The sequence below is a fragment of the Gasterosteus aculeatus genome, chromosome 3 (assembly GCF_964276395.1).
Source record: "Gasterosteus aculeatus chromosome 3, fGasAcu3.hap1.1, whole genome shotgun sequence".
In the NCBI taxonomy this organism is placed as follows: Eukaryota; Metazoa; Chordata; class Actinopteri; order Perciformes; family Gasterosteidae; genus Gasterosteus; species Gasterosteus aculeatus.
In genome coordinates, this window is record NC_135690.1 from 1,161,409 (window position 1) to 1,188,404 (window position 26,996).

At 45.7% G+C, this 26,996-nt stretch overlaps 2 protein-coding genes across 12 annotated transcripts in view; one reads left to right on the forward strand and one right to left on the reverse strand.

Annotated features, from left to right (window-relative positions):
* znf521 (zinc finger protein 521) overlaps window positions 1–15,680 on the forward strand; it is an 88,028-nt gene extending 72,348 nt beyond the window's left edge. For all 11 annotated transcript variants that reach the window (XM_078098587.1, XM_078098585.1, XM_078098586.1 and 8 more), the window contains one exon: window positions 14,274–15,680. In XM_078098587.1, coding sequence (XP_077954713.1) covers window positions 14,274–14,303 — 30 coding nt within the window. In that variant the 3' untranslated portion in view covers window positions 14,304–15,680. The remainder of the gene's footprint in view (window positions 1–14,273) is intronic.
* A 6,884-nt stretch (window positions 15,681–22,564) lies between these two features.
* LOC120816119 (histamine H3 receptor-like) lies at window positions 22,565–26,686 on the reverse strand. The gene is made up of 3 exons (XM_040171472.2): window positions 25,875–26,686; window positions 25,485–25,651; window positions 22,565–23,561 (listed from the first exon to the last, which is right to left on the reverse strand). Exons 1-3 carry the CDS (start codon window positions 26,551–26,553, stop codon window positions 22,809–22,811), a joined length of 1,599 nt encoding a protein of 532 aa, XP_040027406.2. The 5' UTR covers window positions 26,554–26,686; the 3' UTR covers window positions 22,565–22,808.
* Window positions 26,687–26,996: the final 310 nt, after the last annotated feature.

Sequence of the window (26,996 nt, forward strand, 5' to 3'; positions counted from 1 at the left end):
AATTAGAGGATTAGCGGAATGCTCGTTTTTGAAGAGGTAATTACATGCAGTGCAGAGGCAAAAACACAGTTGAGTCAATACGCCTGCATCTCCCCTCCTAATCACAGAGGAGGCCTCATGGCTAAATATGAGCTTTGTCCTCCGGGAGATCCTATCTGCCCTTCAACAAAGTTAGCAGTTGGACTTATGAACTCGCAGCGTTAGAGCGATAATCCATTTTCTAGCAATCTTTTTCTCAGGTCCTTGGAGGAGCTGCAAAAAAATGAAACAGACCGTATTATGTTATTTCACTGTGGTGTTTTCAAGCGGCTCTGTTTTGTTTTGGGGATTATCTGCCTCACACACGGCACACTTCTCATATCCAGAACCTTTTTCTATTAGCTTTTGAGACGGAATGATTAAAAAATGAGTAGCCCATAACAAAAGTGCTCACTCCAATCACTGAAATTGTTCTTAATTCGCCTCGAAGCACTGAGAGAAATCCAAGGCCCCTGCCCTCATCCTCCAAGTATATTTATCTGAAAGTGGGATTAGCAAGCAGCCCGAGGAAGCATCCGGGTGCCTGCTTGCCCATCGATCGGCAACGATTTTCATATTGAGATTCAGGTTGTAAACATGGAGGCGTGTGTCTGCCAGGAGGAAGGTGAAGTTGATCATTATCCGCCGGTCACTCGAGCCCCGCAACTGTGAATAAAACAAGCGGAAGGTTACTTATCAATCCTCGTGCTCCACCAATCGGCTAACATGGAGTCTTTTCAGTAACGCCAAGGCCTCCCATGCATCACATTTGCATCTCTCAGCACTGTGCGTGTTCTCTGTGCAGCGAGAGGTGCTGCAGCCTGAAACTTTTCATACTTTTCTGTTTTGTTGTAATTGGTTTGTGTGGTTTCATGCACGATTCTATTGTCTTACTCCCTGTGAAAAGACAAGAGTGGATCCTCCTGGATCTTTATTGTGAAAGGACAGGTTTGGGGATAAGGTGATCCTTTGCGCCCTTTCCTGTCCCATGTGAGCGCACAGAATCACACAGAACAATTCATGTGGTCACATTATTCACACCGTGACCGTTGTTTGTTCCTCATCTTGAGCTGAGGACGTTGGATTCGCCCTCTTGCACTGTCCATAGTTGAGCAGCGCAGGTCTGAGTCTTACTTTTCAGCGGTTGTTTTCTATGCGGTTTATCTTTTCTCGTGCGTCACACTTCAAAATGCCTCCCTGACACCAGGCGGTCGTTTGTCAGTCCGTCTGAAGTGGAGCTGTCTTCCGGCGCTCCCCCCTTTCCCGGGTCTTGAGTTTGGAGTTTCTCCCTATTTCTCCCTGACACTGTGGCCCGCTCGCAGGCGGCCCGGGCTCCCCATCTCGCACACTAGTCGGCGGGGTCAAAGGGCCAACGCGAGCTGGGAGAAGGACCGAGCGAGAGGGAGAGCTGCCACGGCAGGTAAAGCGAAGCGGGAAGAGGATCTTTTATTAATTTGCTGCTGAGATCCTGAAACAGACCAAAGGCTGTGACAGGTATCCAGTGCACCGCTCCACATCCTCCCCCACCGCCTCCCCCCGTGAACTCTACCCTGCGAGGGGCTAGCCAATTTTCGCCAGCCTGTCGAGACGGATGATGGGAGAGCATCCGTCTAATCAGCCCTCCTAGGACCCCCCGGCCAGCCAGCGCCCCCCCTCAGACTGGCCAGATTGACTGACTCCTGGGCCCGTGTGCCCCAGAATCCAGATTCCAAAGGAGGAATAATCCCTCTCGCCCTCCCTTGCTCTCCCTCTTTCCTCTTTCTTTCACGGACAAAAAAAAAACAAAAAAAAAGATCCACCATTCCCCCTCGAAAAAACTCCAGAGGACGCTCCACCGTCACGCAGCCTCCACCCCATTAAAATATGGAGCGAGGTCTCGATATTTCATGAGGTGCTGATGGGTAGGGCAAGCTGGCTGGCTGCGAGGCGCCATCTCTGACCCTCAACCGCTGCCCGCGCCTCGAGCGACTGGGAAACATGGTTTTGCTGCACCGTCTCCCGCAAATGAGATACTTCACTGATGTTTTGCAGTTTTTTTTTATTTCGACGTGATAACATTTAAAAGCCAACCAGGAAGAAACGTTGCTCGGTTTCCGCAGCGTCCGTGTTGCGGTGTGAAGCATTTGCAGTCGCTTTTTAAGTGGTGAGAGGAACTGAGACGCTGACCGGCTTCATTAAGCGGCTTAATTAACCGATAGGCTTAAATCTGACATTCCTCTTTTGTGTTGAAACACGCGAGTTCGGCTCCTCCTGAGAAACGGTGTACGGGAGAGAGCTCTCCCAGTGACTCCAGTTCCTCCAAAGAAAAGTCAATGAGATTGAACTAACACACCAGTGAAGATGACATTTTCTACGCGAGACTCCCTCGATCCATTCGAGACGGGCTGTCTTTTTTCCCCCCTCTCAATCGTCCAATTTCATTATCATTGCTCGGAAGTGACACGCGATCGTAAGTCCTGTGTTGAGCCTGGCAGCGATAGACGGAGCAGTGGAAGGACCCGGCGTACCGCGTTACTTCTCCCTCGTCGCCAGACGCCCGCAGGACACACACCTTAATTGGCGTGTGTTTTAAAAAGGATTCCTTCAAAGACAATCTAAAGCGTCCCTGGCCTTAATGAGCGGGGAAAGTGACAGGAGCACATCTGCATCGTGTTCTACTTCCCCACACAAATGAGACTCTCCTCTCCCCGTGTGATGGCCATTATTGCCAAGCTGTGACCAGGTCCGCTGTTTTAATTAAGCGTATTTATAGGCTTCATGCTCACCAGGTGTAAGCAGCCATGCATGTCATGATGCACGTCGCAGAGAAGCTATAGAGGAAACAACTAAATGCACTCAGGGTGTGTTGTGCTTTTATATTATAATGCATAGAATGCCTTGAGTTTATTCTACAAATGATCTTTAAAACAATATCTTATGCCTTTCATATTCTTCCTCCCTTTGCACAGAGTCTGAAGAGTAGCACTCCTCCGCTCGGAGACATTATTTCCCCCAAGAAGTTTTTTTTTTCTTCTTTCTACTTTTCATGAATTTTAAATATGCCCCCAAAAACGCCCCAGCTGCCCCACGTCCCAAAAGTGTGGCACAAAAGCAAAGCTTCATGTGATTGTCCCTGAGAGGCTCTCAAACACCCCAGTTTCTCAGAATATCTGCATCTGCCAACCGTGACAGCTCTTTATGCTTTTGAAAGTTGCATACATATTTTCCTCTTCCTTTTATATGACAACTTGTTTTCTTCTTTATCACCCCAGGTGCTCGGAATTCTGTCACCATTTCAAAAAAGTTGCGCTACAAAATAAAAGAACAATGAATTAAGAAAAAAGAAAGAAAAAACAGCTGCTTGTGAGGCTCACATCATTAATATTTAAGCTTATTTATAATTATGTACAACACTGTACACACACTGTAAATGGGGACATAAACACCCTTAGATGCCGAGTGATGTATCACGATAGTGGTGTTCTAGTTTTGTAGGTGGATCAGAATTAGACAGCATGACAGACCTAATGATCCTGGGAGGATATTCTCTTCCTCAGTGTGTGTGTGCATGTGTGTGTGTGTGCATCTGTGTGCGTGCTGTATGTATTTGTCTTTGTTTCCGTCTCTCCCCGGGTATGATATGTGCATGCAAACACATTGTCTGGAGGGAGACATGACAAAAACTCCCAGAAGCCTTTGAGCTGTTCTTTTCCCGTGTTGCACCACTGGGGAAAGTTAAATCCAAACAAAGAGGAGACGCTTGGTGTACTGTGCTAGAATCCATCACCGGATCGCTCCCTCAAACGCGCCTCCTTTACTTTTCTTAGTTGACTCTTTGGGTAACTTTGATGAAGGCCATTTTAAGCGCTTCTCAGGAACTTTAATCTACTGCCCGTAGCGATTTGATTTTCAAATGCCCATTATGCTGTTGATGTTAACAGAATGCAGCAGAGGCAAAATAAACAGCATTGCCACGATTATTCCCTCACCAATTTCACATTTGCGCGTCGCGCCACCAACGTAATTTGGCTCTTCAGTTGTCGAAAAGGAGGCTGAAATGACGCGCGTCAATTAAAAGGCAACGTTCCGACGCGCTCCTCCATTTCGTTGGGAGGTGCAGATCCACTCTCGCGCCCTTCGAAAGAGGGGTGGAAATGCAGCAGAAAAGATTTAGTCCTCAGAAATCTCCGCATTTGTGAAGTGGCATATCACGCAGCACAGGAGGGGGGGGGGGGGGGGGGGGGGGCAGACGCTCTGTAGCATTCCCAGTCAAAGTCTGTCTGCGACTGAAGTGGTTAAATGTGAGAGTAATTGTGTTTTGTTTCTGGGACTGACATGTGGAACCCCACGGACCCCATCTCCCTCCCAGTGACAGGCAGAGATCCTCCCCCCTCGCTCTGTCTAATTAGAGGATGTAGCCCAGGGCTCATGTCCCAGGAAGACCCATCCCCCTCCCAAGATGGCTCCCTTAAGAAAGCCCTTAATTGGGTTCTTTAGTCATAGTCTTCATTTTGGCTGGAAAGGCATCTGTGTGTCGCTATCACCTCAGACGGCGGCTCGTATCGCTCTCCAGTGTTGTTGTTTTTTTCCCCCACCTCTCCTTTTTTTTCCCCTGCCTCCCTCTTGCTGGCCCTCACTCTATCGCTTTCCCCCTCTCCCTCTCCCCCGTCTCCCACTCTCGCCTCACTTAATGAGGCCCCATAATAACACAGCGGTTGTGCAGTTGTTTTGCTACCTCAGTCAAACAGCGGGATCACTGCATAGTGTGTTTCTAGTACCATTCACTTGTCTACTTAGACAAGGTAATGAGTATCATTTGCAGCTACAAAGCACCAACCCACAAAAAGGGTGGTCCGTCATCTCCGCTTACACCTCAGAAGCATTCGGTCGGGGCGGTTGGACATATAATCAAAGCATTTTGAGCGCGGCGGATGTAATATTTATTTTTCACAAGCATTCAGCGCAAATACACCACCGGACGCAAAATGAGACACACGGAGGCCTTTTGAAACGCGTCGCCGTTGTCGGCTCCACCCTGGCCCGGTGCCGTTACTGCATGAGCACGACTCCCCGGGCACCTCGCTTCAAACAAGTCAGTCTGTTACCAAGGAGACCAGGCCGGTTGTGGCACAACAGTGTTTGGGGTCGACCCTCCGCGCGGCCCGATAAGTGATGACTGTGGCGAACGCCAACTGCTGCGTTATTTATTTATTTGTTTGACTGTGTTCCTCATTGGCTAAACCAGGCGGCAGTAAGCCTGGCCCGAGGTCAAAGCGGGGAAGGATTACTCCCTCAGTGGACCGGTCAACGGTAGGGAATGCACAAAGGGAGGACTCAGTCGATACTGGGCCGAGTCCAACACACCATTAAAGATCAAGGCGGAATGCAGCACTCTTGTCTTTCTCCACAACAGTTTTGGGCGATAATAAAAAACGAAGCGCGACACAACGGGGGTCGGTATCGTCCCTTGTTTATCCTTCGGACGTGCGTTATCTCAAATAACCAAGTCATTTCTTTGCCTTAAGTGACCGAGCAGTTTGGCTCCCCAAAGACAGTCCTCGGGTTCTTTGTTTTAGTGTCATTTGATGCCATTATTATTTTATTTTTTTGCGTTAATTAAATTCCTGAGTGATGACCACGGGTTTGCAGGGTCTCGCTGGTTTTGTGCACAGTCGCCGCGCTCCAGATGAAGCTACGCAGCGACACGGGGCTGGAGGAACTCTGAGCTCAGAGGGGCTGTTTACAGGTTTCTGACTGTTCCTTCACATTTTGGATTATAGATAAAGTAAATAAGACACTTGAGCCTCAGGGGTTAAAATAAATGTGCTTCCCTGTCCTAATTAAATAGTGTCTTTAATGAGCGCCTTTACTGTAACTAAGACGTACTCGACTCACATTAGCACATCTCCCCCCTTTAAGGGGACGAGTCACGACACACGAAAAAGTGTCCTCAGAAATCAGGAATCATTTATTGCCAAAATACGTCAAACATACAAGGAATTTGTCTTGGCGGTTGGTGCGTGACGGTAGACAGTGAAACAATAGACAACAAGACAGCAGTGCACAGGTAATAAAATAAAATGAAACTCTAAGGCTATGGGTTAGTAGAATAAGGCAATGGGTTAGTAGAATAAGGCTATGGGTTAGTAGAATAAGGTTATGGGTTAGTAGAATAAGGCTATGGGTTAGTAGAATAAGGCTATGGGTCAGTAGAATAAGGCTATGGGTTAGTAGAGTAAGGCTATGTGTTAGTAGAATAAGGTTATGGGTTAGCAGAATAAGGCTATGGGTTAGTAGAATAAGGCTATGGGTTAGTAGAATAAGGTTATGGGTTAGCAGAATAAGGCTATGGGTTAGTAGAATAAGGTTATGGGTTGGTAGAATAAGGCTATGGGTTAGTAGAATAAGGTTATGGGTTAGCAGAATAAGGCTATGGGTCAGTAGAATAAGGCTATGGGTTAGTAGAATAAGGTTATGGGTTAGCAGAATAAGGCTATGGGTTAGTAGAATAAGGTTATGGGTTAGCGGAATAAGGCTATGGGTCAGTAGAATAAGGCTATGGGTCAGTAGAATAAGGCTATGGGTTAGTAGAATAAGGCTATGGGTTAGTAGAATAAGGTTATGGGTTAGTAGAATAAGGCTATGGGTCAGTAGAATAAGGCTATGGGTTAGTAGAATAAGGCTATGGGTTAGTAGAATAAGGTTATGGGTTAGTAGAATAAGGCTATGGGTCAGTAGAATAAGGCTATGAGTTAGTATAATAAGGTTATGGGTTAGTAGAATAAGGCTATGGGTTAGTAGAATAAGGCTATGGGTCAGTAGAATAAGGCTATGGGTTAGTAGAATAAGGCTATGGGTTAGTAGAATAAGGCTATGGGTCAGTAGAATAAGGCTATGGGTTAGTAGAATAAGGCAATGGGTTAGTAGAATAAGACTATGGGTCAGTAGAATAAGGTTATGGGTTAGTAGAATAATGCTATGGGTTAGTAGAATAAGATTATGGGTTAGTAAAATAATGCAATGGGTTAGTAGAATAATGCTATGGGTTAGTAGAATAATGTTATGGGTTAGTAGAATAAGGTTATGGGTTAGTAGAATAAGGATATGGGTCAGTAGAATAAGACTATGGGTTAGTAGAATAAGGCAATGGGTTAGTAGAATAAGACTATGGGTTAGTAGAATAATGCTATGGGTCAGTAGAATAAGGCTATGGGTTAGTAGAATAATGCTATGGGTTAGTATGGTAAGGCTATGGGTTGGTAGAATAATGCTATGGGTTAGTATAGTAAAGCTATGGGTCAGTAGAATAATGCTATGGGTTAGTATAGTAAGGCTATGGGTTGGTAGAATAATGCTATGGGTTAGTAGAATAAGGCTATGGGTTAGTAGAATAAGGCTATGGGTTAGTAGAATAAGGCTATGGGTTAGTAGAATAAGGCTATGGGTTAGTAGAATAAGGCAATGGGTTAGTAGAATAAGGCTATGGGTTAGTAGAATAAGGTTATGGGTTAGTAGAATAAGGCTATGTGTTAGTAGAATAAGGCTATGGGTTAGTAGAATAAGGCTATGGGTTAGTAGAGTAAGGCTATGTGTTAGTAGAATAAGGTTATGGGTTAGCAGAATAAGGCTATGGGTTAGTAGAATAAGGCTATGGGTTAGTAGAATAAGGTTATGGGTTAGCAGAATAAGGCTATGGGTTAGTAGAATAAGGTTATGGGTTGGTAGAATAAGGCTATGGGTTAGTAGAATAAGGTTATGGGTTAGCAGAATAAGGCTATGGGTCAGTAGAATAAGGCTATGGGTTAGTAGAATAAGGTTATGGGTTAGCAGAATAAGGCTATGGGTTAGTAGAATAAGGTTATGGGTTAGCAGAATAAGGCTATGGGTCAGTAGAATAAGGCTATGGGTCAGTAGAATAAGGCTATGGGTTAGTAGAATAAGGCTATGGGTTAGTAGAATAAGGTTATGGGTTAGTAGAATAAGGCTATGGGTCAGTAGAATAAGGCTATGGGTTAGTAGAATAAGGCTATGGGTTAGTAGAATAAGGTTATGGGTTAGTAGAATAAGGCTATGGGTCAGTAGAATAAGGCTATGAGTTAGTATAATAAGGTTATGGGTTAGTAGAATAAGGCTATGGGTTAGTAGAATAAGGCTATGGGTCAGTAGAATAAGGCTATGGGTTAGTAGAATAAGGCTATGGGTCAGTAGAATAAGGCTATGGGTTAGTAGAATAAGGCAATGGGTTAGTAGAATAAGACTATGGGTCAGTAGAATAAGGTTATGGGTTAGTAGAATAATGCTATGGGTTAGTAGAATAAGATTATGGGTTAGTAAAATAATGCAATGGGTTAGTAGAATAATGCTATGGGTTAGTAGAATAATGTTATGGGTTAGTAGAATAAGGTTATGGGTTAGTAGAATAAGGATATGGGTCAGTAGAATAAGACTATGGGTTAGTAGAATAAGGCAATGGGTTAGTAGAATAAGACTATGGGTTAGTAGAATAATGCTATGGGTCAGTAGAATAAGGCTATGGGTCAGTAGAATAAGGCTATGGGTTAGTAGAATAATGCTATGGGTTAGTATGGTAAGGCTATGGGTTGGTAGAATAATGCTATGGGTTAGTATAGTAAAGCTATGGGTCAGTAGAATAATGCTATGGGTTAGTATAGTAAGGCTATGGGTTGGTAGAATAATGCTATGGGTTAGTAGAATAAGGCTATGGGTTAGTAGAATAATGCTATGGGTTAGTAGAATAAGGCTATGGGTTAGTAGAATAAGGCTATGGGTTAGTAGAATAAGGCTATGGGTCAGTAGAATAAGGCTATGGGTTAGTAGAATAAGGCTATGGGTTAGTAGAATAAGGCAATGGGTTAGTAGAATAAGGCTATGGGTTAGTAGAATAAGGTTATGGGTTAGTAGAATAAGGCTATGTGTTAGTAGAATAAGGCTATGGGTTAGTAGAATAAGGCTATGGGTTAGTAGAGTAAGGCTATGTGTTAGTAGAATAAGGTTATGGGTTAGCAGAATAAGGCTATGGGTTAGTAGAATAAGGCTATGGGTTAGTAGAATAAGGTTATGGGTTAGCAGAATAAGGCTATGGGTTAGTAGAATAAGGTTATGGGTTGGTAGAATAAGGCTATGGGTTAGTAGAATAAGGTTATGGGTTAGCAGAATAAGGCTATGGGTCAGTAGAATAAGGCTATGGGTTAGTAGAATAAGGTTATGGGTTAGCAGAATAAGGCTATGGGTTAGTAGAATAAGGTTATGGGTTAGCGGAATAAGGCTATGGGTCAGTAGAATAAGGCTATGGGTCAGTAGAATAAGGCTATGGGTTAGTAGAATAAGGCTATGGGTTAGTAGAATAAGGTTATGGGTTAGTAGAATAAGGCTATGGGTCAGTAGAATAAGGCTATGGGTTAGTAGAATAAGGCTATGGGTTAGTAGAATAAGGTTATGGGTTAGTAGAATAAGGCTATGGGTCAGTAGAATAAGGCTATGAGTTAGTATAATAAGGTTATGGGTTAGTAGAATAAGGCTATGGGTTAGTAGAATAAGGCTATGGGTCAGTAGAATAAGGCTATGGGTTAGTAGAATAAGGCTATGGGTTAGTAGAATAAGGCTATGGGTCAGTAGAATAAGGCTATGGGTTAGTAGAATAAGGCAATGGGTTAGTAGAATAAGACTATGGGTCAGTAGAATAAGGTTATGGGTTAGTAGAATAATGCTATGGGTTAGTAGAATAAGATTATGGGTTAGTAAAATAATGCAATGGGTTAGTAGAATAATGCTATGGGTTAGTAGAATAATGTTATGGGTTAGTAGAATAAGGTTATGGGTTAGTAGAATAAGGATATGGGTCAGTAGAATAAGACTATGGGTTAGTAGAATAAGGCAATGGGTTAGTAGAATAAGACTATGGGTTAGTAGAATAATGCTATGGGTCAGTAGAATAAGGCTATGGGTCAGTAGAATAAGGCTATGGGTTAGTAGAATAATGCTATGGGTTAGTATGGTAAGGCTATGGGTTGGTAGAATAATGCTATGGGTTAGTATAGTAAGGCTATGGGTCAGTAGAATAATGCTATGGGTTAGTATAGTAAGGCTATGGGTTGGTAGAATAATGCTATGGGTTAGTAGAATAAGGCTATGGGTTAGTAGAATAATGCTATGGGTTAGTAGAATAATGCTATGGGTTAGTATAGTAAGGCTATGGGTTGGTAGAATAATGCTATGGGTTAGTATAGCAAGGCTATGGGTTGGTAGAATAATGCTATGGGTTAGTAGAATAAGGCTATGGGTTGGTAGAATAATGCTATGGGTTAGTATAAAATAAGAGAATAAAGTTAAAGTTAAAAATTAAAAATATTTAAAAAGTTAAAAAATATTAAACAATAAAGTGCACTAGCGAACAACTTGATTTTTTTTTTTAAATGAAAACTAATAATCAAACAAATAATCTAGTTTAGTAGTTGCAGTTCTTGTTCAGCTTTTAACACATTTTTATATCCTACACAAATTAAGACCAAAGACATTTTGAGTTTCTTCAAAACTTTGACTTAACTTTCCCGGTTGTTTGTCTTGTCCGACTTTGTTAATATTGAATCTTTGGGAAAACCTTCTTTAAAACTTCTTTAAATTTTGCACAAACGTCCACTGGGACTCAACAATGAAAGATTGTTGTTGGTCAAAGGTCAAACGTCTTAAATTCTCATGAAAGCTATTTGTCAGGAACTCCTTGGGCCAATTCTTTTTCCATATGGAGGCATACAAGTACGAGGTGGTAATTTTACATTCTACCAAAATACAAGCCCAGTCTGAAAGTAATTTATTAAAAGAATGGATTAAAGCCATTTCAGTTGTAATAGTTACCAGCTTGTCCACATTCATGCATTCATTTATGCTTTTATTCAGTGCGAGGTCATGCACTTTAAAATTAAAAAATCCTAGAATGTGAGGGATACGTAGCTTGGTAAATTCGGTGGGCGGCTCCACACTTGATGCCCTGAAAAGGCCATGGCTTAAAAAGTCGTTACTGCTCACTGGATAAAGCCAGGGCTTAATGTTACAAGCTGCAACACCAGGTAGGAGAGCGGACGCCGCGTAGCCTACTCGCCGTGTGCTCTGCAGGTATTAACATCGCCCCCTAATCAAACGCTGTTAGCTGGCGATTAGGCTCTACATCTCTCTGTGATGTTAGACAATGTGAAGATTGTCTTTAATGCAGCCAGATCAGATGAAAGAGACGATGTGTGTTGGTTTTCGCTGGACTTCCTTCACACAGCTGATGCAAGAGATGCACCTCTGTTGCCTCACTGGAGACCGGGTGCTATCGATGGAGACCCAGAGCCATGGCGGAGGACACAAAGAATGATTAGTTAATAAATCGACTCCCCGGGCCGACATGCTCTGTCTGCATCTCTCTCTCCGCTCAAACTTTTTTTTTTCTCACCCTCTCTGCGGCAGTGTTAAATTCTTAAGACATGTTGCACCTGTTTGCATGAGTACACAAGACCCCTGCCGGATGTTCCCCCTCCGCTCCCACTACCCCTGAGGGCGTTGCAGTGGGGTGATGTAATCAGATGAAAGTGGTGGTTTTAACGGTGGCACGGAAATGATGAGAGAATGGCAGAGGAGGAGGAGGAGGAGGAGGAGGCTCGCTCCACGCCAGTGCAGCCAGTCTTTGCAGGGGGAAAGCATTATTGATCAGAGCAAAATTTAATTTAGTGGAGAATCGACTGCTGTGGCTCACCCGAACGCTGCTGCTAACTGCGCCCTGCAGCTTGCCCGTGTGGCCAGCAGGTGGCTGAGCGGCTGGAGGAGGAGATTAAGGGCTGGATAGAAGGAAAGGAAATGGATGATGAGAAGAATGGCGGAGTTTCTGGGGGAATAGGGGGCAGAAGGAGGGAGTTGGGACGAGAGCTAAAAGGCTTAATGGAAGGCCTCTAATCCCAAATTGCCGGGATTCGGGAGTGACACCATTAGTGACATCCTCCTTGATGGGGCACGTCGGAATTAGGTTTTTCACATTGAATTTGAGGTTGTGTCCTGTCAGTATTTTACTTATACAGTGCTTTCTCCGATGCAGAGGTACTTGAAGAACTCGACAAGGGTGAAGATAGGAAAGTGAATCCCCCCCCCCCCCCCCTTTCACCCTCCATCCTCACACACAGAACAGTTTATAGCTACACTGCAGAGTTTAGTATCCACAGAGATAAAGGTATCAGTCTCATCTTCTCTTAAGGTCCCCCCCCCCCCCCCCCGTCTTTTTCCTCTATTTCCCTTTAGTCTGCATGGCTGCCACAGCCACTGAAGTCGTTTAACACCGTCCTTGAGAAAGCCCTCAGTGAGAAAACTCCTGGCATGTTTAAGGAAAAGGTAGAATACAGTGCGTGTCAGACAGAGCTGGGACATGCAGAGGGGGGGGGGTAGTCCCCAGAGGGGTTATTTTCCCCTCTAATAGCTGTTACGAGCCCTACATTACATCCAAGGAGCTACGTTCCTTTGGGGTCCACAGACACGCACACACACACACACACACACACAAACCCACGTAGACGCACTGGCACACTCACACAAAGGCATGCACACTCAGTTGAGCAGAATTTTCCTCTCTCTGTTTCTCTCTCTTTCACACACACACACACACACACACACACACACAGGCTCAGTCCTAGCCGCTTTGCTCTCCTCGTGTCAATATCCTGCCATTTGAAGTCACGTACTGCAGGGGCTTCTGGGAGTCGCCGAGGAGCCGGGCTGACGGGTAATGGGCCGCATTCATTAATAAGGTTGCCGTGCTCCTGTCCCTCCTCGGCAACACCAAGGATGTCTTCACCGAGGGGGAGGAGGGGGGGGGGGGGGGGGGTTGGTTGGTGGAGTGTGAGGAGGGGGAAGTGGCGAGGTGGGTAGAGCGAGAGAAAGAGTGTCCCGTGGGGAGTTTCCTCCCAGACTCACTTAAAGGAGCTTTATTTCAGCAGGAGAGGCGAGCGGGAAGCAGAGGAGCTGTCCGGGGCCTTTAACAAAAAAAAAAAAAAAAAAAAAGGGAGAGCAGGGCCCAGGCGAGCCACGCTCACTCCTACAGGGGTCACACTCCTGCTCCCCCCGTCAAACAGCTTATTACCCCACCTGTCGGGAAGTAATCGCCCTAGCTGAAAGGAAAGCTGTCGAGGTGTTTAAATGCTTTATATGGAGGCAGCTGAGAGGGTAAAGAGGGAAGGAATGAATGCAAGGCGAGGGATGGGGGGGGCTAATAGTCGTCTCCTGGAACCGCCCGAGGGATTCTGCACCAGCAGGACTGAAGGTGACTGCTTTGGTAAACCTTCTCTCTGAGGTTGCAGTAATCATTTTAGATCGCGTCCCTCTCACCACCTTATTTCCGAGCCAGTTTAGCGATAAAAATGTCCTTTCGCATGCTTCTGCACTTACTCCCGGGGCCCCGCGTGCGGGACAAAATGCACGTGTGCGCTGAGGCGTGGGCATATTTGTGCGTGCATGCGTGCTGATGACTCTGTGACAGGTGTGTATAGTCCATGCCAGTTTAGGGAGTCCAAGGCCGTGTTTTAAACAGAGCGCAGCAAGTGGGGCATGTAGTTTGCATTAAAGGGATTAGCAGTCACTTCAAAAGATGACCTGGATTCAGCCCACCGGGGACACCAGTTACACACCCCCCCTGGTCCACACTCCCTTTAAAGAACCTGGCACAGCTGCCCCACTACAACCACTCTCCACGGCCTGCGTGTGCGCCTGCATCAATTTGGGAGATGCAGCCAAACGGAGCGGTATTGTCAGCTTGTTATCCCGTTGAATCGGGCAGCGTTCAGAGAACCGTCGACGGGCTCCCCCGCACAGAGAGAGTTTCTTGGCTACTGTACAGGATGATGTTGCATCAAGTTGCTGCGGAGCCTTTGATCGTGAGGCAGGTTTTCTGAGGAGTGCGACGCGATCCGCCAGTGGCGTTTGCGTTAGACCCCCCGACTTAACTTTGCTTAATCTCAAAATGCTATTGATCCGCACAGGTTTGACTCCCGTGTTTGGAGTTAATTGGATCCGAATGATGAAAGCCTGAGGATGAAGTTGTTCAAACGTCGAGATGATCATAAGTGCTTGTCAATCATACCATTTGAAACATATTTCTAGATCTAAACAATTATTGTCCTTTTCGTGAAAGAGGAAAAATGTCCCCTCCGTCCTTTTTTAATGAACGGGAAGGAAGCTGGAAGATGCATTTGTACGCGATCATAATGTCTCCCCTGTTTCTTTCTGTGTCCTTGCAGAACCACGCCTTGACTCAGCACAGCAGCTAACGTGGCAAAGATCAGCGCCGCGGCCGAGAACAAGGATCACATGACGCAGAAAATAACGTCTGGCCGCCAATTACCATCAGTGCAGTTTCCCACTGACAGTCTTGCACTGAACTTTCGGTTCAGTTTCACCACAAGGAACCGTGCCGCAGCGAGAAAAAAAAGACAAAGGCAAAGAAAAGAAAAAAGAAAAGGGGAAAGAACATAAAAGAGCCCTCTCCGTTCTTACCAATATTTTAAAAATAAAGAAAAAGCCAACTTGTTTGTACATAGAATTCTTCATGTGTTGCTTAACTACAGCTATATTGCAATCTTATACAGTATTTGCCAATGTACAGTTACAAATGTTAGTCCGAAAAAAAGAGAAAGAGGGAGACCAGATGAGTCTGAAGCGGTTTAGAGGAGAAACAGGGTTCCACCCGGAGCGCCGGCGAGTGTCGCGGGGACGACCCTTCTCGTCCTCGCGGGGTAGAAAAGCTCGATTCACCAGCACAGGCTGAGGTCTTGTCCGTGTGTGTCGCAACATGGCTGCCAGAGGACCAGCTGAGGACGGCGGTGCGTCTAATCTGCACCGCCTGCGCTGGAGTTCAGATGGAAAGGAGGGGGGGAAAAAAATAAAAAATTAAAAGCGCGCGAAAGAGAGAGAGAGAGAGAGAAAACAACGCAGCGAACATAGAAGCAGGACAGGATGCTGATATATGCAAACGCAGTGACACAGATTTAGAGAGGTTCCTCTGGTTGGCTCGTGAACACAGGCGTGAAGCTCCCACGTGGCTCTCAGAGCATGGGGGGGGGGGGATCTCCAGCCCACGGACTCAACCTGTACATTTCGGTCGTCTATGTTTACCGCTCGTTGAAGCCTGGAGATTACTGGAATCTTTTCTTTTTTTTTCTTTGTGTTTGTTATCTATAACATATTTTCTCGCAGTAGGGGAGTGAATCCATTTGGATTTGGGGTCATTAGGACTGAACATAATTTCAGTTCTGTTTTGGGGATAAAGCGCGGTTACAAAACTGCGTCCCTGGCTCTCCTGGAGGGCGGCCCGAGTGCTCCTCTTGTTCCTTTGCTGCATCCCATCGCTCTCTGCTCCGGCTGGAAGCCACGGTGGCAGCATACGGAACCTTAAACCATTCTGTTATGTAAATGTTTTGCATTCATTGAACCTGAGATGCACTTTTGTATAAAACTTTAATGTTTTGACATTTTGATTGAGAGTTGTTCGTACACAGTTTACAGGAAACCAACATCTCCTGCAGCAAAAGGACAGTTATCTCCGATCTTATTCAAATGTATTGTACAAATATGGAGTTCTGTATTTGGCAGACCTCATTTTTTTGTGTTGCACATGTGATGGAAATATTAAAAACTGTATGAGGAAATGACTCCATTGTCCCTTCATTATCAACGCGATATGCGCTGAGTGTTAATGTCTGTGAACGCAATTAACCCGTCAGACAAGACCTATGATGGCGACGCCGTGATCATCATCAAAAGTGTTTTTATTTTTTTGTAAAATTGCGTCCTATTCCCCCTCCCTCCCTAGTGGCGCTCGCTAACAAACATCTGAGCATCTTAAGGGAGGTCTGTGTTATTAATGACTCCATTACCCATCACCCTGTGCAGTCCCATTCCACACACCCTTTGCGCTGGGTCTATTTAGGGACTCTCCAGAACTCCGGGAGACCACGGAAAAGATTCTTCTGCCGCTGCCGGATGGGACAAAACCCGTGCAACAACATCTGCGTGTCCCAGCAAATGATTCATCAATGGTGACACGCGAGCAGCATAACATTTGTCGATGCTTTGAGACTTCATTTGAGGAGGCTCAGCGCTGTAGCTCGTTGTAACTCGCTTACACTGTGAGTAACAAAGGGCCGTGAACTCACCCTTTATTGTAAATACACAGAATCTTCTGCATTTAATTAGCAATGCATGTGTGCAATAAATACATGATGCCATATATTGTATCCATAGAAAAACAAAAGGAAGCACAATAATATTGCTTTGTTGATGTAGTATGTGCAGAGCATGTAGGAAAACATTTAAATGTGGCCCTTCAGGATGAAAATATGGAGAAACATTTTTTACAGAAAATACTCTGTGTCATCTGGGTTTCTAAGCTTATTACATTCTCTTATTTCAGGCGCAATATCAAATGGGCCTGTTGTCTGTCATCTATTAGCTTTTATTACATTACTGTAAGGGAGACCTTATGAGGGATGGACTGAGCCTCTTACATCGACGCGCTGAACCCCTCGTCCAGAGCAGAGATGGTATGGCCCAACATTAACTGTCATCCTGAATGCAAACTGGGCATCCATTAAACAACTTTGCTAGCATCTCCGCGTGCCAGACACTTTTAATAAGCTTCAAGGGCATTTGAGCAAGTCCAGAACTTAGCTTTGCCAGAGATGGACTGGCCCACATCATCCATTACATTAAATTGGGTGGCGGCCTCCAGCTCATATTTATGATTTAATTAAATTCACTTGTGAGGCGTATCAGAACCACCGCGGCCTCCCTTTTTAACGCCGGCCTGAGCAGCGAAACACTTACGCACGCGCACGCGGTTACACACATGTGCGCGTACGCAAGCGGTGGGCTTCTGACACTCGCCCAAGTGTGAGAGACTTTGTGGGCGCTTTGGCAGCGGCGTTCTCAGGGGTTCGTTTAAAGCAATATAATTACACAGCCCCCAAGTATTCGTCCATCAGAAGGCAGCAGAATGGATGGCTTGTTTAGAGATAACTCAGCCCGGCTGATCCTCGGCGGCGTGGTTGCCTGAACATAACCTCGATGCAAGCACAAGGCACTCACTGCTGCTCTGAGCCCGGCCGGGCAGTCGGGCCAGATGTTTGCGAGTAGCTGAATGCCAATTGTTCTTGTCCAGGATGTGTGCAAAATGCCATTTTGGATTTTTTCATTTGACAGCCCTTAAGTCCCCTGGAGGAAAAACGGCGGCCAGTGTTAAGACTTTATTAAGGAATTCCAACAGAACCTGTGCACGGCGTTGCTATGCTCAAGGCTGAGAATGAGCCACTTCATCCGCTATGAGCAACCTGCACAGATGTAGCTGTGCATTCGCCGGTTGTCCCTTATGCTCAAGTGTCCTTGCTATCACTCTTCTTTGGTGCAAAATTTAGTTTGGTGAAAACTCCACATTGTTAGGCTGCGCAGTCCTCCCACTGAAAGAGACCTCAGGGACCTCTTATGGCATTCAATATGTGCGCCCAAGCGTGAGATCCAGATCCATTTGGCCAGGAGATCCGTTGGGAGTGTCCCGGGGTAACCCAATCTCTCACACCGGCACTCCACATCCAGAGAGCCGTCTCTTCACTTCAGAACTGTGTCAGCAAAATGGACGCCCCAGCTTCAGTGTGTTTTATGGATCAAGCATAATGGCCTGTTATATTGCCTTCATGCCCTGTGTAATGTTGCACACTCCCTGTTTCTGTCACACAGACGATTCCCACATAATAATTACAAAAGGCACCAAGAGATGTGGATGATATCCACCTTCATCCCACCCTTTAACTGACAAAACTTAAAAAAGAAAGAATTCTTTATGCCGCCTCATGCATTTTGCAAACGGCTCATCCTATTTGTGGTATTTGTGGGGACCCATCAGGGAACACGTTGGGCAAAAAGCAGGGTGAACCCTGGCCGATCCGTCAGTCCATCACCAAGCTGCACACACACACGGACGGGGAGAAGCATTCACCCTGCATGCTATGCAGCCTTCATAATGATGCCCCCTGTCTCCCGAACTGGGAGAGCTGAAGGTGAGTACCCCCCTCCAGTCATCTCACCAAGACAAACACTTGAAAAAGACAAAGCACTAGATCTTTTGTGTGTGTGTGTGTGTGTGTGTGTGTGTGTGTGTGTGTAGGCCGGGGGAGGATTTTCAAAAATGTATTAAACAGCAAGCAATAAAATATAGACCAGGTGGGGTCAAATTCACTGCAATTCTCCAGGCTGCGCAGCAATGTGGCCGATGTGCTGATATGAGGACACGGGAAGAGTCTAACAAGAGGAGAGAAAAGGGAAAGAAGGTATCAATAATGCAGCGTACACCGTATACAGCTGACAGTAAAAATAGAAAACACACTTCCTAAGAAGGAGGAGAGCCCACCGAATTCTGTCTCTTCTATGAAGGCCTTAAAACATGAACATAATGATTTCAGATGGTTTTGACTCTACAATCGGTTCAGGTGCAGGTGCACAAAATAGAACACATTGTATTTATTTTGGTAAATCTGGAACACGTAGACAGTTAAACAAATACTGTCACCGTCAGTTATGTATTTATTTCCCGCTTACTGGTGATGAACTAAATAATGCTCCATAATGGAGCCCCTCGGGAAAACAAGAGCCTCATACTTCCAGAGTGCCCCGCTCTCTCTCTCTCGTCTCCTCCTCTTCCTCTCTTTCTCAATTGTATCCCTCAATTTCCGTTAAATCTGTTGTCCCTTCTCGTGCGGTCCCTCCCACCCCTCACTACGGTCGTCCCTCACACGCGTCAGTCTTCATCGCTCTCGCTCTTCCGCCGCCCCTCCTCCTCCCTTTGCATCTCTTGTATTGTAAACAGCTCACAAAAGCGTGACAAGGTCTCTGCTCGTGTTCCCCCTGCCTCCCCTCTCTGTTCTCCCAGCTATTTGTTATTGTCTCCCCGCTATCGCGTGTGTGTTTGTCTCTTTATTCGGTTTTTCCTCTGCGTCAGAAAAGCAAAAGTTAATTAAATATGGAACGAGATGGAGCAGCATCTCTTTAAACCATCATGTCATTAAAATGGCATCCCTGGGAGATCGGCTTAAAAGGAGTCGGAGAACAATGTCTTCTCCGTCAGATATTTATGGGCCTGGTTATGTAAACATGCTCCCTTTATTCTCTATGTATATTTCATGTAATTATCACTTTTTGTAGCACTTCCCCCGTGAGATTCTTAGAGGCAAGAAGTTACTAGGGGAATGTCATTAGAAGAGACTATTGTTACAGCGCTGCTCTGATACTGCGCCGAGAACGAGGTCCTGGTGATGCCTTTTATCTATATTTGACTTCATCAGATCCAAAAACGTCGACGTCTGGTTACAGACTCAAACATGGAGCCGATTCTCCGCCTTGTTAATACCAAGGAAGCGTTCAACAGCATGGATGCAGCGGACACGAGGAGGTCGGCAGATTATTTTACAGGTTTGCAAAAACCTTGATGCCTCTCGCTGAGCCCGCCCATGTTTCCATCTGTCAGAAAAGCTGACAATCTGGATGTCTTCGGCAGGAGAGGCCGGCGACTGGTGCTCCGAGGCTTTGGTGCCAGCTGACGGGAAGCCGCTAATTAAGAGGCCCGAGGAGTGGGGTGGGGTGCCTTGTGAAACGGGGGCACCTGGGTTTCACCATGCGTTGGGCGGCAAGGCCCACGGTCCTCTCTCCTCTCAAACCGTCAAAGACAAACAAAAAAAAACGTCCCGCCCCCGGCGCCCTCTCTCGGCTTGTTTTCCAGCTCAGAGGGGGACGTTGTTGCACGGCGCGATGACATCGCCTACGTCGAGGTGCATTTGATCCACTGCAGATGCACCTGAGTGTGGATGCAGGAAGAGGCAGCCGTGCGTGGACGCAGTCAAATGCAGAAAAGGGAAAGGACCAACGCGCTCACACATCTGGACTCCCCCATGCGTGACTTGATGTCCCTCTTCTTTCTGTTGTTAGTTGAGTCTTTCTTGGCCGGAGGGTCAGAGAGTCTCAAAGTAATCTGACTAGCGGTGACCTAAGGGACAATATTATGTCTGCCACGAGTTCTATCATTACTGTTCTACCCGCCGCATGCAGACACGGCACTCGACCATCACTGAACCTGCCGTGTTGTTATCCAACCTGACCCCACAGATGCAGTAAACCTAAGTGAAGCACAGTTTCCAATGTCGACAGCTATAACCACTGCAGAATTGCTTTTAATCAACGTCTGAAATGAGGGTGACTTGAAGCGTCGCCCCATGCTGATTAAATGTAATTGTTTAATTGCCAAGTGCTGGGAACCCATCCTAAGAGGATTCCAGTGGAATTATTTAATCTCTAGTCAGGAAGTAGACTGCGGGAAAAAGCAGAGGGAAAAACTGAAGAACGGAAAAGGCAAAAATGAAGCAGAAATAGTCTGTTTTTGCGTTTTGAGTACGTCTGTCATGAAATATTAAACTGCAGTTTACATTTAGTTCGCTGAGAAAGTGAACAGCCTACGCGGGGGGAAGATGTACACTAAGTGATGCTACAACTTCAAAAGAGGTCAACGTTCTGACCTGTATCTGCCGACTTAAGTGCTTTGGTCTCGTCTGACGGCTCACTTTTAAAATGCTACGCTGGCCTTTGCGATATTAGGAACACTGCTGTATGGAAATGATGTATATATTCTTTCCATATTGTAGTGGCTTCATTCCACACCTTTTACTTTGTATTGTCTACTCTGTAGATTAGTTTCTAAACAAGGGAATTCTGCGTTAAGTCCTAACAAGGTGCTAAAGTGAAAACTCGACGAGGTTAACACATCTCACGGGGAAGTTATATAGGCCGTCTCCCCCCTCTGATCGCTGAGTCTCTGCTAATGGGACTCTATAAACTTAAGGGGCACAGGTGCGCTTCATTCGGGGTCACTGCTTTTAGATCTATTGCTCGGAGTCACACACATGCAAACCCCTGTGATGAACACATGCGTGTACACTTACTGAACACACACACACACCTCTGTGTGCGGACATAATTACAATCTGTGTGTTTTCCACCCCTGGACCAATTTAAGTCGGGTTGATCTGCAAAACCGCCTCAGTCAGTCGCTCTACCAGTTTGGCACACATGCCACGACATTTCAATCTATCCACAAAATCAATAGCAGTAGTGTTCCTGATATAACTGCACACGGGTTCCAAACCGGCTCTCGCTGTCACATTTAGATACAGCGGTCTTCCGTTCTGCTGACAAACGCGGTTCTGTCGTCCCGAGGGATCTGCGCTTGCATCCCTGTGGTCAGAAGTGTGCTTCTGTCCCCACACCGGGCCACAGGCGGGGAGAGGGAGTGGGGCGGGATGCGGGAGCAGAGGGCTTTTCTCTGCAGCTGTGGCCTTATTCCCAGCACCTGACCAGGGGCCCCAGATGTGCACACGCACAACAGCAACAATTTCAGCGATGCAAGTCCCGCGTGGGACCCAAGGCACCTGCAGACGTAACCCCCACTATCCAACATGATGGTGTAATTACAGGTGTAATAAGTGTGCATCGGGAAAGAACCCATTTAATACATCAAATCATATAGCGAGACTAGGGAACAATACAAAGATGGTGTTGCAATCTCAGCATTTCATCTGCACATCAAACAAAAGCCACTCGGCACTTGGCACTGACCCAATTAGCATCAGGTGGGCAGCATCTACATTTACAAATGCATCACAGACCTTAATTAATTTGCTTAGTAATATGCATAAAGACCCTCGGTCAATGACAGAGATGTGTTTATTTGGGATTTACTTTACTCAAGCACCAAAGATTGAACTTTACTCTGAGCCAAGAGAACAACATTTATGCCGCTACCACGAATATTCAAGGTAAACACAAAATTACAAAAAATATATGCGGCAAAAGCAGTTGCAGGAGTATACAGAACATTTTGTAAAGCAGAGTACCTGTCGTACAAGGGACACCATTTAACAGTGAAAGCATAGATATACTGTAAAGTAGAGCAGTCCATTCTTCTAATCCTAATCATCTAATGCTAAAATATAAGACATATATAACAAATACCAAAACAAGCAAAGCAGTTCATGGAAACCCTGACGAATGGATGCTTTCAGCTGAGGAAGCTGTGAAGGTTAATGGTGACATCTAGTGGAGCACAAGTATTCATGCATTTGCTGATCACAGTAAAGTGATTTGTTTGAAAACAGATTCACTCTCCAACTTACATGAAGTTTTAGCAAAGAAGACATGTTTCTTTTACACAAGATGATAAATGCAGACAATGAACCCCGTGTGTGGCTCTTCTGTAAAACAACGTGCGCAAAAACAGAACACATTTCTGGTCATAAACACGTGTGCTTCATGTCACTCTGGTTTTATCTCCGTGTTTCTGTGAATGATGATCGGTGGTGAACCTGCTAGCAGATAGTGATAGCGATCTGTTTCACGGGACGTCACTGCGCCACACACAACACAACATAAACCCTCAATATAATATACAGATATTTATATTCAAGATGCAAACTGCATAACACATCAGACTAGACAACATAGTTGATGGATTTATTGATTTTCTTGACAGGAAAAATCATTTTTATGCCCATGATGGTTCAAGCGTTAGATTTGACCTCAGCAAAGGTGTAACCGTATACGATGAAACGCGGCAAAGCTTCGAGAAACGATTTATTGTCCTTTGTGATAAGTGCAATGCACGGTTTAGCCATAGTCATTAATGAGGAGGATTTCCACGATCAGTTTCGGCACATTGTCCATCGGTCTCTGCTTTCTGCTTGTCAGTGGCCTGAGCGAAGGACGGATGAGAGGGGAGCAGTATGCCGCCTTGGGCAGAGAATCTTGCTAAAGGCCCTGCGGAAGCTACTGTGGCACAGTGGGTACAGGAACGGGTTAATGGCAGAGTTAAGCCACAGGAGCCAGAAGGTGACCTCGTACCAGTGATGCTGGATGCACCGCCCTCTGCAGGCAGCACGGATGATCATCAGAAGCGTGTACGGTGCCCAGCAGATGGCAAACACACAAACTATGATGGCCAGGGACTTTGCAATTTTCTTATCCCTGGACAGCCGGCTAGGCTGGGCAGCCCTGCTGGTCGAGGGGTCTCGTTTGCACAAACTGGGAGAGGAGGTCTGGGAGATGAGGGAGCCCTTTACAGCCAGTTTCATCCCAAACCCACAGTTGTGGGACGAGGGGACACCTTTCCCCTGGGCCGAGGCGGGTTCGCTGGATTGAAGGTGCCGCTGGGCCTCCCTGCTGTGCAGCCTCCTCCTGCGTATGCTGAGGTAAATGCTGAGGTTGAAGAAAGCCACAGAGATGAAAGGGGAGAAGAACTCCAGCGTGGAGGCACTCAGCAGGAAGTACCAAGAGTAATAAAACTCTGCAAAGCACTCGTCTTTTGGTACACGTCTTCTGCCCACAACCAGCTCCCAGAATATGATAGCTGGTCCATACAGGACGAAGGCCAGCACCCAGACAGCAATCATCTTGACCACCGCTTGATGGGTCATGCCCTGTCTGGCACGGTAACTTATCTGCAAGTACAGGCAGAAAGGAGAAATTACACGGAGTGACACCGTTAGCGTCGGGTCGCTTCATTTCGTGCAGTTGCTGCATGCTGACATTATTGTAGAAATAAAAAGGGAGGTTCAGTTGTGGAAGAGGTATTCCGATTTTAAAGAGCCATAATACAGTTAAATATTATGTAACGGTTTTAAGTGTCAGTATTCTACTTCATACTATTCTTTAGTTTAATGTCAATGTATTTTTTTAGCGTTTTTTTAGCAAGAACATCTATCTGAAAAGCATCCGGTGGTGTGATTATAGCAGTCAGATGGAGTCAAAAGCACATGAGCTCAAATAAAGCAGAAGAGCACAAGAGTACATCGATATTAAAGTATCTGGTTAGATTTGCTTAAACAAAACACTGATGCCCTTTTACTGATAACAATTAATACAGAAGTCCCCCATCAAACTGAAGCCATCGCGTTGAACCAAGTTTTCAAAAAAACTCTAGTGAAACCATTCAAAACTATTAAAGATTAAAGATAATAAATGACCAATTTACATTTAAATACAATAATAGGGATCTTTGGTGGGACACAAAGTTTGTGAAATCGTAGATGAGAACAGAACATGTGGCATCCTGGACAGCAGAAATGTGTCAATGAGGCACTATGAGTGTCACATGTTATGTCCACATTCTACAGCTGTTTGTCCCGTCATGACAAGAATTCCTCAAAGAACACATTAAATGTTTGTAGAGGTGAAATGATTCAATACGCTCAACGAGATGAATGAAATGGGCTCATGGAGCCAAACCAAAATGTAGCACATCTTTTAAATGTTTGCTACATTAACACTGGCAGCTTCATTGACTTCACCTCCTTCTTGTAATCCCACACGTTGCATACAAATAGGATCATTTCGAAATACTGTGCAGCTCTCCTTTTGTTAATGCGTCTCACTGCCAAATACATGCGTCTAATCTGACTTTTTTTTTTTTTCCCCAAAGACAAACTTTTTCCTGTGGCTGTTGATGATCCTTTGTGTCTCAATGTTCAGAGAGAAATGCTTTTAAGAGATTTCTGCTTGTCTGCCGGTGTCCTATTTCAGCTGTGATTGATCTCTCCAGGTTGGAGGGACCATGGAATGGAAGAGGATGTCAATGATCAAAGCTAGTTGATTAAATAAGGGTCTCTCTCTGTCTCTCTCTCTCTCTCTCTCTCTCCCTGTCTCTCGCTGTCTCTCTCTCTCTGGTGTTATTTGTATTCGTTGGTCTGATGTTAAGTGTTTGCTTGTGAAAGGAGAGAGAACACTCTCTTTGTCTTCATGCCAAGCCTCATCCCACCTTTGAGTTAGCACACGCGTGTAGCATGCAGTCAGTGGGCTAATGCACAGCGACAGGTTCAATGGGAGGTTTGGAAATGTCTCCTAACTACTTGATCCAAATAGAAACCGGACATAATCGATGCTGTTCAATCGCATTTCATAATAACAAAGCAGTCGAACATCAAGGGAATAATTAGAATCTACTAAAAAAGAGGTGAAAGTATTTCTTTTTTATTATTGATATTACGTCAGTGACAGTGTCCGTACTTGCAATGCGCAGTCCATCCCAAAGCTAAAATGTGACTTTTCTGTCCCTCTCTTGGCCTTGGGGAAAGGCTGTAATTAAGGGGTGGCACGGGGCCTGAGCGGGTCAGAAATGATTAACCTCCGCAGATGGGCACATTTGGGAGAATGAGGTGGCACCGCCACTACCAATAACCTGGGAGGCTCACCGGACAGATATCAGGCGAAAGACATCAGCAGTGGACACATTTATGGGTAAGGGAAGGGACAAATCTCCAAAGCGCTGCAGTTATTTCTGTTTGGACGGCGACTATAAGTCACCACTGTAAATGAACTTTCGTGGGTGCTGCGTGCATCACGAGACGCGAGGCCGATCCACTCACTGCTCTGGTGACTGACAGGAAGCGGTCGTAGCTGATGAGGACGATGTTGAAGGCAGATGCCGAACACAGTAGGTAGTCCATGACCAGCCACAGCTTGCAGAGTCCTCGGCCCAGCGTCCACCTGCCGGTGAGGATGTAAGGCATGTACACCGGAATGCAGAACGCCCCTACAGAAGCACAGCCATTGGGAAGGTAATCAGGGACCAAGGGTGGACTTCAAGTATTGGACTAACGCGCTTCCTTAGCAGGAATGCATGACAATCAAATTATTCCAAAACATACTTACGTATGTGGTACTTCGCTCTGGGTGCAAACATCACAGCACATCTTAGCATGGAACAATTAAAGCTTAAACACAGAGTATATTAAAAAGAGTGAGGTTGAACTTACCTACAAGGAAATCGGATATTGCCAAATTCAGGAAGTAGTAATTACATTGTCTCCTCAAACTCTTGTCGACTTTAAAGGCCAAGATGACCAGTGCATTGCCCAACACTATGACAACGACCATAGTCACCATCATCACCATCAAAAGGACAGAAACGGGTCCCGAAAACACGAAGCTGATCTGGACTCTAGTTGAGGTGTTGTTAAAATAGTAGCGACTGGAGTTGGAATCACTTTGCTCCTCCGACATGGTCCCGATGTGACGACGGACGATCGCTCCCCCCGTTATGTCCTCAGACCAACACAGAGGGAAGCAGTAAGCCGGCAACAGGTGACAGGCGGAGGGAGTCTGCGTTCGACACCCACATGCATGCTGCACAAAGTCCGCTGCCCAGCTGCCCGCCGCGCACAGTGCGCAGGAGAATCCACGAGAGAGCGCACGGCGCCTTCCCCAAAACGCCGCCGGCACAATTACGCATTGGCCGGCGATGACGCCTCGCGGCAGAGGAGTCACCTCTCCGAGCCGACGCGCAGTGTTTTCATCTTTAAAGTAGCCTCGCGATCCGTGCGCGCGTGATGAAGTGGCACGACGGGGTTTAGAGACGCAACCCAAAAGTTTGGCTCTTTTATCAAATGGTAATTTTCTGAGTGTTATTTTTAGCTGAGGATTCTTGAAATCCATACTTATATTGCATTAACTGAGAGTTTGACCATAGATCCATATTTTCCTGGTGTCAATCAGCGGAGTAAACACGTTTAGCGCCACATGATTCATAGAAAACCTGCGTTTGACTCGCGTCGTAATTGCTTGTTCCCTCAAATGACCACGCTGCGGGTGTGCAGAGGATGTGAGACAGGACGTGGACAACGAAAAACATGGCACAGGCAAACTGTGGTGACCTTCCCCATATCACACACTGGACATTGCCTCATAGCTACTGTACAAATAAACAAGGACACGTGGCTATTAGTTTGTGTTGTTAATTTGGTCTTTATTGTCATATTGATGCCGGTCTGTTGTTGAGGGCTTTTGTTTCACCGAAATTCACACTTGAACATTCAACGACAGTGTTACATTTTCAGCTTGAGACATTTTCCCTTAAAAAAAGAATCTCGTATACGTTG